Source organism: Tiliqua scincoides, chromosome 8 (genome assembly GCF_035046505.1).
Source record: "Tiliqua scincoides isolate rTilSci1 chromosome 8, rTilSci1.hap2, whole genome shotgun sequence".
NCBI classification, from domain to species: domain Eukaryota; kingdom Metazoa; phylum Chordata; class Lepidosauria; order Squamata; family Scincidae; genus Tiliqua; species Tiliqua scincoides.
Genome location: NC_089828.1, coordinates 25,528,485 through 25,540,785, shown reverse-complemented (window position 1 = coordinate 25,540,785; position 12,301 = coordinate 25,528,485). Strand labels below are relative to the sequence as shown.

The window sequence follows — 12,301 nt, the reverse complement described above, 5'->3', positions numbered from 1 at the left end:
TGCGTTGTAAAATTGCTGCTAATGACCATTTTGTTTTTTGAGAGGCCATGCAGAAGAACTCACACTAGTACCATTCAGTTTTTAGCATTGGCAAAGTGTCAAAAATGATCCAACAAAAAAACTGAGATTAAGGTCTAAAATCTGAAGAAGGCTGGTATTCAGCTAGAAACTTTGCAGGCTCTAGTCTGAATTCAAATGTATAAAATGTGGTACTTCCTAATGTCTGTCCTTGCACAACTTTACTATACAATTTATAAAATAGCTACGGATGTTAGAATAACTCTGGAAGGCTCTTAATTAAAATTCTCTTGGGCTTTCATCATCCCTCCCGTTTTGCTGGACATAAGGCACAGATTGTGTCTTTCAAGCTTCTAAAAGAAGATGTGTAGTCTTGGACCACAGTGATGTACTTTGTGTGTCTAGCATTTGCAGGTTATTTTTAAGCTATGAAACAACATGATGTGAGATACTGTTAAGTTTGTTCTTTATGGAGCTTTTATATCATCATGTGGATACCAAGGTCTGAATGAGTGTACCCTTGTATGTATGGTGTTTGTATGATAGCTTCTAGGCCATTAAGTGTCCATGGAAGAAAATGTGTTGAAGATATTTAAGTCAAAAATAGAAGGTGGAAAAAAAATTCTATATAAAGCCTTGTCTGGACCACTTAGAGAGACTTCTATTTTTTTAACCCTTCTATAAATATTTGATGGCACTTGAAATATTCCTGCAATAAAATGTGATTTGTGTAAAGACTAACAAACAAAATGATTTTGTAATGTGAAACAAAGAAAGCAATGTAATTTTTCTAAAAAACAAAAAGAAAAAACAAACGAACCAACTTTGTATTATTTTTGTTGATGGAATTTGTCTACTTGTCTTTGAAAAACTTTTTATTTCATTGAATGTGCCATAGTAGAGATGTGGGTTGTGTTTTTGTTATTTGAAAGTTTTAGACGACAGGAAAGCTATTTGTGTTACCGACATTCCATAACGTGCTAGAACATGACATAATTTTTTTAAAAAGATTAGTAAGCTTCAGTCACTGTTGCTTTTTTGCACATATACTTCATTCCTCTATAGTGCAATATGTACATAGAGCACTTGCGGGTTTTAACCTTGATCCCTCAGGGAAAAATACATATTTGTTGTACAGGGTTGTTTTTTTTTTTTGCCTTCCTTTTTTTTTTGCTAAGGAATGTCGATTGAATCACTTGATGTTGTCAAGGGGCAGCCAGATAATAATCCTAACGCCACTGCCAAAATACATTGAACATGTAATCATTGATGCCCTGCCATTCACAACAAAACTTACTTTCTGACAGTTCTTTGTGCGAATTGGGGAAGAAAAAGGGTAGATAAGCACCTTATGATTGACTTAACTGTGAATGACAATCCATCTTGTTATCAATAATAGACGCCCTATCATTTAGACGTTGGGGTTAAAAAGTCTGAAACTAATGTGCTCAGGGATCTTCTAAAACTCTTTAACAGGGTGGCCAGTACTTCTGGGGCAAATGGCTTTTTCAAAGTTTAGTCCTATCCCTCCATTGCACAAGTGAGCTGGGCAGAGACACTTTTCCCAATTGAATCTAAGTTGTTTGGGTTTCCAGACCCTCTACTGCTCAACCCTGTTTAGGATTGGCACAAAATACAATTAAGCTTCCAAAGCATGTAACGTATTAGAGAACTTAGTTCACTTTCACTCATGAAACATTGTAATTTTATTTCAGATAAGCAGTTGACCAGGCTTCTGGGGCAGTGTTTAGCAGTGGACAAACTGGCAATGTACTAATAGATTTTCAAAAACCAATTTCCACTAAGTTTTCTAATTTTCTGTAATGAAGAGTTACTTCTGGAAATTTTCATTTGGGGCCAATATAAGTTTTGTTTCATGATGTCTCTACATATTTTTACATGAAATTCAGTACCACTATTTCCCAACACAAAATTCATCCTTTGTGATTAACCATTGTAGAAGTAAGTTTACAACATAACTTGTATTAAAGTATTATTACTTTGCCTTTACAATGAGAGGTCATGCAACTCAGAATGCTGCCCAGAACAAATTATTGAACCTCACCTACTGTTGTCTGTTGGCTTTGACAAACTAAAACCAAAAATTGATTTTTAAAAGCAGCACATAACCCTGACATATTTCCAAAAGTAACACAAATATGTAGCAACCAGAAAAGTGCCATCTCTGTGCCAAAACCTTGGGAAGTATTTTACAATTTTTCTAAAAGCCCCAATAGGAGTGTGGAAGTAAAGCTGTCTTAGATGTGGGTATGTTTGTGCCTCTTTCCACATTTATCAAATACAGGATGTGCAGTAAAGACAATGGAAATGAGGCAAAAATTTAAGATCCATTCTATAGGTCAGGCCAAAGAGAAATTTATTTCATCCTCTCACTTATGTGGCTGTATGGTTTCCTCATCCTCTTTTTTAAAATAATGCAATCATATCTTCTACTACTACTACTACTACTCCTTTTTATGTGTTTTCTTCCTAACTACGAAAATACTACAAGGCATTTACTTGTATTTACAGAAATAACCACAGTAAATACATGCATTAAACATTCATTGCATGTTATGTTTACATTCTGGTTCTCTTTTGAGACAAAAAATTGCAAAAAGGTTAGTTTGTTGAGAAAGTTTTTATTGTTTGATTTGTTCATTCGTCACAAGTCTACAAAATGAGAGCATTATGGGAACAGTAATTGAGGATTTTCCAGAAAATGGGCCTGTCTGCATAATTTAATCCAAACATCCAGGGGTTAAACCTCTAAATCTAGAATAATCCTATAATGCTAAACTAGCAATTCTAGAAAGCATATCTAATTTTATTTTTATATCTATTTATAAAGTCATGTTATGCATACGCATTATATAATGTATTTATGATCCATTTCCAACACAAAAATTGTACACCATGCTGTTACCTGCTGATCCAAATATATACATGGGACTTGTGAGTGTCATTCATGCAGATTGTGTCCCCAAAGTGATTTGAGGACACATCTTTATGAACCCCACATGATCCTCTTGGTGTTAGAATGATTGTCAAAGTGGAGGGCAAAACATTGTTGCTGCAGCTCTGGGAAGATGGAGACTTCAGCAACTTGATCATGAGCTCCAACAAAGGACATCTAAAATGTGTGGAAAAAATAGTGGACGCAATTTCCTGCCACCTCTTTGCATGGGAATTAAATTCCAGAACGATGCCCAAATCAGCCTTGTGTGAGTGCAGAGGGTGTTCCAGACATCTGCTCAATTCTCTAAAACTTATAAGCATCATAACTGATGTTGCGTTCATTTTGCGTTACTGTACTTCAAATACTATCAGTTTTTGAGTTTTCCACAAAATTGTGTTTTTAGCAAGCCAACTATGACAATATTTCAACTTCTACCAGTAAGTTTATATGTCCAACTATTTTGAGGTTCGATTTCAAACTGTTGGGGAGGAAAGTAGAGAGTTATTAGGCAAGAGATTTTCCAGGCTGAATAAGTGTATCCTTTGATGAAAATTTGTTTTTTAAATCTTAATATGTAGCTAAGGATATGAACAGTTTTAAAACTTGTGGCTTTTACACTGCCTCAGTTGAATATTTCTGACGAAGTCAGTATTTGGGCAACCAGACCAATCAATTTACAATCAACCAGTTTAATTAGCAGTTGATGGGTGATGTTCGAAATCAAGATTTGGGGAGCATCCTACAAATTTCCCTTTGTTATATGCTAATTCACCAATGTGATGCAGAATGTGGGGATGTCATCTTTCAAATGGATCATGTTGAAATTAGCTTTTAATTTATAGTTTTTCATTTGGATACAAAGAGCTCTAAGAATAAAGTAAGATATAATCTACTGTTCCTTTATGTATATAAATGCATCAATCAGATGTTCACATTTATCACTAGCAGGGCATAATATTAACTCTTCAGAGCAATAAATCAACTTAATCCAAATATTTAATGTTTAGCTCCTGTGCAGTGAGATGCATGAAACATTGTCAACCTGCAAGCTAAAAATCATTTGCAGTTCAGATTTTTTATTTTTCCTGCTGTCCTATTCTATTACCTTGGATGTTCATCCCATTACCTTTTAGGAATATAATTCAAATCACCAAAAAGATAAAAATTGAGTTTGTGTCACCACATTTTTTAAGTTACTTTCTTATTTTGGTGTGTGTGTTTACTTTGATTACTTGATCATCTCCCATACTCCCTAGGAAATTTTACTGAAGATGCGTAAATGTACAGGACCTTGCAATTTGTTTGTTTCCTTCTATCTTAATGCAGAAAATTCATAAGCAATACAGTGAATTTTATTTCACAAACCACAGAGGTACTGTATATATATTTTCCTATCTCCAAAATTTTCTATTTTGACTCAATAAATTTGTAAAAAAAACAACAACACAGTGGTTAACTCTTTTAACTATTAGGACATTAACTGGCTGCTTCTTTTTATGTAATTGTATTGTCTGCCTGCTCCTTTTTTCGGAGATGTGTTTTTGTATGGATGTTTGAGCCAATGGGAGGCTTCAAGCTATGATGTATTTTCCCACTTTAAATATATTTAACATATGACAAACCCCAGACAAGGCTTTTAAAAATGTAAGAAGAACTGCAGTGTTAGGTGGTTTATTTGCAAACCGTTTTCAGTGCTGTCCATTTTATGGCACCTTTAACAATATACTTGTTTCCAAAGTACAAAATAAAGGTTTAAAAAATACTCTAGCCATAACTGAATGTCAAGCAATAAAAACAATGACTTTTTTTGTGCATAGATTTAAAAGAAATACAAATTTTACACATCTGCATGTAAATGCAAATCTCTTGTTTACTGCTTTCTTAAACTTGATCAACCAACTCCTTATTTTATTAGTACGTAATTTAAGGACTTGTAATGGCCTGTACACGTTTTCTCTTGCTCTAATTCTTATGTCATTCTCTTTGTCTCAGCTTCTGAGTCATATTCTTCAATGTTGTTCTGCTTACCTTCTGTATGGTTATAACTATTTTGCTTTCATTCTCTATAGATAAAAATATACTATTTAAAAAGCCTATGCGGTGCAAATATTTATCTGTTTATCAAATACAACATTATGCTGTATATTATCTGTTTTACTATATACTCTATTTTAGAAATAGCTGTTTAGAACTAGAGTGTGCTATTTTTGTGTTTTTCTGATGTGTGGTGCTAGGTAAGTTAATTTTATGAACAAATCCCCTTTTCCTTTTTACTCCTAGACAATACCATGTTTGGGTCTTGTACTATTTCACTGAATATTTATGTGTGCATGTGTATATATCTTATACACATTTACACACATGCCCAACCGAGTACCTGTATCAGAGTACTAGACTGGGTTCATGATTTTCTCTTTGAATATATAGTATCATTCTATAAAGTTGTCACTAGCATATTTAATCTGGAGAAAATTAACACCTCAGAAAAGATATTTGATATCCAAGATCTCTTCTTCAATCCTCAGCCCAGTTCTGCAGTGCCACTTTTGTGTTCTTTTGGTGCTTCACTTCCACGTACTCCCAAAGAAACCCATCATTTCCATTTTGTGCCAAATTGCCATTTTCTGTGATGTGTAAGGTACTAAAACAAATGCTAGTTTTCCAATCAGATGTTCACAATTCTCTAACGGTGCAGTTCAGTATTCCTGGAGTCACTGAATTGTATCCCGAAAAAGGTAGCCTTGGCAAAGCCTTGACAAAACACTATTGAAATCAACGAGACTAGTTAGTGGTGTTTAACTTAAGTCCCATTAATGTCAACCGGGCAGAGGAATCCTCACTTTCAGAGGATACAACCCAGTAGGTGATAGCTACATTGGGCAAGATGTACAGTAATATTTCACTCATGGGAGGAGAAAAGCAGTGTCCTCATCAGGATCCACATGAAAAAGATGGACATGACCTGATTCAGGGAATTAGAGGTCGTACGTAGGAATTACAATTTACACTGCCACAGTCCAAAACACTAGCAACTGGGAGTGTGGCTTCCAGTATCTTTATGTCTTTGTTCAGTTAGTTGATGGACCCCACGTAATCTCTGTGGAGACAATGATTATATGAACGGATGCATATATGTAGGGCTGATATACACAGCCATGCAAATTATGGCAGCTCCCACATGGACATGGTAGTTTCTACAATTACTGCCATCCATGTATACATGGTGACAGCACCATACACTCTCACAGAGAATTGCATGGTGACTCACAACTGTTTAAACCAGTCCTATGACCCAATTCTGAGTAGCTTCAACATTCCCAGGGAATATGAAGAAAAAGAGCTAGGTGCTATGCTACTGTTGGTAATGATCAAAGTCAGCTGGTGCTTTCCTAACCAAACTAAACATTTAGGAAGAACAAATGCAATTATGAAATCAACCCCAGACTTTTCAGTGTTGTGTTTCGGAGATCAGTCCTTTCTTCCAGTAAGTATAAGATGTCTTTATTCCCAACTCATGTTATATACTGTCCTAAACTGTGCCAATAAAGTAATTAGAAGAGCACATTGTAGCATGCTCTCTAGATTGTCACAGCTGTTGTGTCAGCTTCAACCTTACACATATACCATCACTTGCTTTTGGGAATTTTGCTCATGCAAATGTTTCCCATCTTACCATGGCCTGAAAACGTGATCCAGGGGCTCTGATGCTGTCCCATTCTCTCCTGTAAGTTTTGAGAATTCTCTGCCAGCCATAAAAAGTACTCACAAAGAGCATGCAGACCACTCCAATAGAACAAAATAGGGCAGCTCCAAGTACATACCAGAAAGAACTTTTGGACCAGGTCCTAAGACTTAAGTTTTTCAAACAACTGAATCACACAAAAATCCTATTTAGCTTTAGATGGACTGTTTGTCATCAGTACATACAGTGGGCATTGAACTACCATTTTAGAGGTGCTGATCAACTTGCTATTGCTCTTGTTCACGGGTGTTCCCTAACCTGTTCCTCTTGTACTCAAGAATATTAACCTCTCCCTCTCTTGACTGGAAATTTGTATACAGAAAATTATAACCAAAGCATGAACTGGAATATGCTTGTGTGGTTCCCAGTGGCACCACAAATTACACAGCCTAATTCTGAACAGAATTTAGAATCTAAATTTATTTCACAAAGACAATATTGTAAAACTTTTAATACGCACTAGTCGGACTGATTTAGCTAGGATCTCAAGCCCTATTCTTCACCCCCAATAGCATTTCTTTCAAAAACTTAATGGATATCAAATATCAAAAATGAGGGATCATTGACCTTTAAAATATTTACTACAACTCTTTTCTGTACGATTACTGAAGTTATAAGATCTTTAGCAAAGATTTTTGAGGAATTTAAGAAGCTGTTTGTTGACCGCACTTTTTGATAATAGAGGATAGCGAATATTAAAGCCACGAGTCCTGGCTCCATGCACTGCTTCTGTACCTTGATTTAGAAAATGAACATTATTCTGAAAATAAAATACAAATTGTATCTGCACCCTGGCTACGTTTTAATGAGTAGAAAGTTTAAGTACAATCACTTTCAGGATAATTAGTTGGAAAATTTCTTTAAAAGATATGACTTCCTTTGAAAATGCAAGTCCATGATTATTTTTCATTCCCTTATTGATTCAAATCATCTTTTAGACAGAGAAACTCTTAATTTGTCTACTAACGTGTATCACAGACTTTATACCGGTAATGTTTTCCCTAATTGTTTGGGCTTCATTGTTTTATAAATTATGCAAGTTTGTGTGAGTAATGTTTCTCGTGTAATTAAATGTCTGAAGAATAAGAATAAATGCTGATTATAAATATGTATTGGTTTGAGGATTAAGCACATAAACATCACCAACCTCACTGAGTAACACACTCAGTCTTCTGTAAATAACTACAAATTGACATGAATCTGTACTGTACATGCAAAAATGTGGTGTCTTATGTGTACAGTATGTACAAATTCATTTTCTAGCTATGATAAAGCATAAGCCATTGAGAAGAATATTAAAAGTAATATTGTAATAAAACTTCGCTAATGATCTTTGCCCCATGATCACCTGACTTTTTCACTTCTATCAAATCTTCTTTAGAACTCACAATTACACTTGTCAGCTTAGACTTGGTTTATTATTTTATTCTGATCCTGAATAAAGTATTTTGACTCATTTTGTAAATACAACTGTAAAAATAAGAGATTTAATGTTGTCTTTTAAATACTCTGATTTTCATTCTAATATGAATGTTGTTATATTGTATTTAGAACCTGTACCTTTAATATTACATTACCTTTATTAAGTGCATTGAACACATCAATTTTAGATGTGCTTTATGTACTGTTCTCCTGTAATAAAACTTCAGCTTCTAATGGGAATTTTTGTTTCATTCATTTTTCACATTAGCAGTTCGGTGAATTTTACTGAACTAACACAACTATTGAGACACATGCCGTACCGAAGACTGAAACAACTAGATTGGTAATTCCCAAACTAGTGTGCTCTGAAAAAACTGCTAGTGTGCAGCAAGAAACAGGTTAATTAAAGGCTTTTTGTGCATGACGTACAGAAGAGGCTACCTATTCTGACTCTGCAGGGATTCACTGTTCTAACCTATCTCCCTTTCCATCTGTCTCCATTGTCACTCAATAATTTTGCTGCATCAGATTATTCATTTGCTCCTGGTGCTGATACACAACATAATTATCCCCATCCCCCATCAGCGGTGGCTACATGGTGAGACTCTGCATGTCCCTGGTCCAACCTGTCTCTTTCCAACTGGGGGATACACTTGATTATAACTTACACAGGTGAGCTCCTCTGGGAGCACACAATTTTACAGTATCTAAAAATAAACCTCTTCAAATGTAATCCAAAGTATGCCTCTATAGGTGTCCTTGAGCATGTCAAGGGAATGCATTCTTGCCAGCTGGAGTCTGTAGAATCTGTGGTCCTGCATGACCTCGTCAACTTGCTCACCTCGAGTGGGAGCAGCCACCATACTGCCTTACAGTAGGACAAAATGTACCCTGAAAATGGTGCTCCTCTATGCTCATGTATGTAGGTTGTTACATAATCAACCCACAGTACATAGGTTCCTATCTCGAAACTTGAATTTGGCAGCTTTGCTTTGGCAGAAAGATGATGCAGAGGGTTCATGTTCATTCACTTTTAGCCCCAATAAAGAGCCAACTCTAGGTTGGTGCTGCTATTTTATACCCTGAAGCTTCTGGAAAGCTCTCTCCAGAGAGGAGAAAAGAAAATTTCTTAAGACTTCTGCCTTCACCATACAAGAGGGAAGGTGGGTAGGAACCAGGAGTTGGACCCCATTTTCCCCTTCTTATTTGCTCTCTGTTCAGCATGCATGTGACCCAACTTTGGTACAGCTTAGGAAGCATTATTTATATAGCATCAACCCGCACAACATTTTACAACAGGTATAAATAACCACAAGACTGAAATTGGTTCCTTGTTCACAGTTCTTTATTTGACATGGAAGTGCATGACCAGCCTAAATAAGGAACTGAAGGTGACACAACTCTGCATTCCAAAATATGCTTTGGGCCATCCCAAATCATACTGTTACCAGACATGCTTTGGGACACACATAATAAAATGCACACATAGAGGAATCAGATACATGCAGAAGGAACCATTGTGCAACCAACTTGTGGCACACCTCAGTGAACTGGCATTCAATAAGGACACAAGAGATAAACAAGTTATTGTTCAGGGGTAAGTGTTTAGCAAGAAGATGGGGAAATCGAGAATAAATGCTGTTGCTAGGATCTGGAAAAAGTATAGCTTCCTGGAATAGGAGAATGTAAATACACAAAATGGAAGGGGGATAGGATGGAGTGCAAACCTAGAAGGTGTTAGAGAAGGGAGTTGCAAGATACCAAGCTTCTGCTGGAAGGTTGAGAATAGAGTCCAGCTCAGTTACAAAACCACAGCTAGAACCAGGATCAATTGTAGCCTGAAATAGTAGCTGCAAACAAAGACGAAACACTTCCTTTATTCATAGCAGAAGAATAAATTTGTAGGATTACTCCCAGTGTACATGCTACTGGAGTTTGAAGGTTGCCTCTCCTCCTTTTATAATACTGAATATCCAACAGCTTTGAGTAGCTGTAGTATCAGTTAATGGGAACCATAGATTAGGTGGCCTGGAGATTAACTGGTGGAAAAATAGAGTCCTAGACTCTCTCTCTCTCTCTCTCACCATTAAACATGTTACCAGTTTGATTGCACATGAGATCCATGAAATAGTATAGCAGAGCCAATGGTCTCAAGGTTTCCTATCTGTTTTTGCTTGGTAGCTTTATTGTGGCATGTACTGTATTGATACTGGAGCCATGGGCTGTTAGCTAAGAAGCCACAAGTTCCCTATTAGGAACAAAAAGTCCTAAGGAGGCAGAACAACAATAAAGGTTTTGAGAGGTAAATGCAATGGGCGCTGGGCAGTAGTCTGGCCAGTTTATAAAAGGGAAGCATGGCAAGAGAGTTAAGAGCACTCTCCTAGGAGATAGTTTTTGAAGGGCAACTAAAGGGACACTGAACTGGGTGCCTCATGGCACAGGAACCCCTGGCTGAAAGGGAGTGTTCAACACAGCAAAAGCAAGTAACTCTGACACACCATGTTAGGCAGAAAGAGAATGATTACACTTAGGGTCTTTGGCTGGACTGTTTATTGAGTTTTTGGCCACAGTCAGCTAAAGAGTTCTTGGTGAGATGACCTCATTCCAGAGCATGAAAAATGGTTCTTCAATAATTTCCCATCCGCAGTAGATATAGCTGTTTCCTACTGCATCTGATCTGAATAAGATGGTAGGGTAAAAAGTGGTCACTCATGGAATTTTCAAAAGGGTCTTCTCCAAGGCATTGAGGAGGCAGGCCTTATACCAACAACCACAATTGTTCCTTTGACCAAAGGATGCTTCCGTGGGAAAAAGCAGCAGAAGTCTGGCCTGGGTCATGGAGCCAACTTTCCATAAACCAAACACCAGATACACATCTGTATGTATGTTGGGCAACTGTACATTCTCATGATCCGGAGCCTGTCATTCACTTTTGTCAATGCGATCAGCTGAGCTTGCTGTGCAATTGAAAAGATAGGCTGCCATTTCACCCAAGGGCATTGTTGAACCACTTGGACAATATGAACGCAGGCACGCGTGGCAAGTGCTACCAAACCATCTGCTGATCCCATTATTACGTCAGCAATCTCTCACCAAAGGAGAAAGGTCAATAAGGTCAAATAAGTTGGTGCAAAAAGCAATTCAGCTGAGTGGTATAAAGAGTGCAGCCTGGATATTGGTGGCGCATGTCAATGCGACTGACTCCCAGGTAAGTGTGGATAGGATTGCAGCCTCAGAGCCCAAGCCTAGGCATGTCTACTCAAAAGTAAGCCCCATTATAGTCAATGGGGCTTACTCCCAGGTAAGTGTGGACAGGATGGCAGCGTCAGAGCCCAAGCCTAGGCATGTCTACTCAGAAGTAAGCCCCATTATAGTCAATGGGGCTTACTCTCAGGTAAGTGTGGACAGGATGGCAGCCTCAGAGCCCAAGCTTAGGCGTGTCTACTCAGAAGTAAGCCCCATTAGTCAATGGGGCTTCCTCCCAGGTAAGAGTGAACAGGACTGCAGCCTCAGAGCCCAGCCCTATGCCCGTCTACTCAGCAAGCCAGGTGAGTGGGAGGGAGCGGGAGGCTGGCTCCTTTGAGGAAAGCGCCTCATGAGAGGCTACTGTGCACGCGCGTGCCCTCACGCAAGATGGCGTCCCGCCCTCTTTCTCGCCTTCCCCGGCTTCTCCGCCTCCTTCACTCTCATTGGTCCTATTGCTTCCACGTGACGTTCACGCACGAGCGCTGCTCCGCCGTGAATGGCTAACTCGCCAAGATTAGGGCGGTGTCTGTGACGCTAGAGGAGGCTTGAGTGGGAGGTTGTGGCGGCCTCCGCGGGGGGAGCAAGGAGACCCATGATGGCGGCAGGCGGGAAGCTCCTCACCTGGTGAGTGAGCTGGCTTCGTCGCCCACCTTCAGCAGGGGCTGCTGCTGTAGCTCAGAGGTGCTGGGACGGCTTCCTCTCGCAGCCTGTCAAGCAGTGAGAAGGACGAGACGAGAGTGCCTCTGAGCGTGTGCAGAGTGTTTTCTGGAGTCATTGAGGGCTCCCTGTAAATTCTGGACAGGCTTTAGGCTCTCTCGTTGGAGGGGATGGAGACAAGTCCCCAGCGGAGCATCCTCCAACCCTGGTCGCTTGAACTGCAGTCCTGCCCGCACTTACCTGGGAGTAAGCCCCCC

The 12,301-nt window shown here is 38.5% G+C and overlaps 1 protein-coding gene across 1 annotated transcript in view; it reads left to right on the top strand.

Moving 5' to 3' along the window:
* The first annotated feature begins 11,944 nt into the window (after positions 1–11,944).
* The window catches only part of ICE2 (interactor of little elongation complex ELL subunit 2), a 35,921-nt gene continuing 35,564 nt past the window's right edge, over positions 11,945–12,301 (top strand). The window contains exon 1 of the mRNA XM_066636528.1: positions 11,945–12,011. Within this exon, the coding sequence (XP_066492625.1) occupies positions 11,980–12,011 (32 nt within the window). The 5' untranslated portion in view covers positions 11,945–11,979. The remainder of the gene's footprint in view (positions 12,012–12,301) is intronic.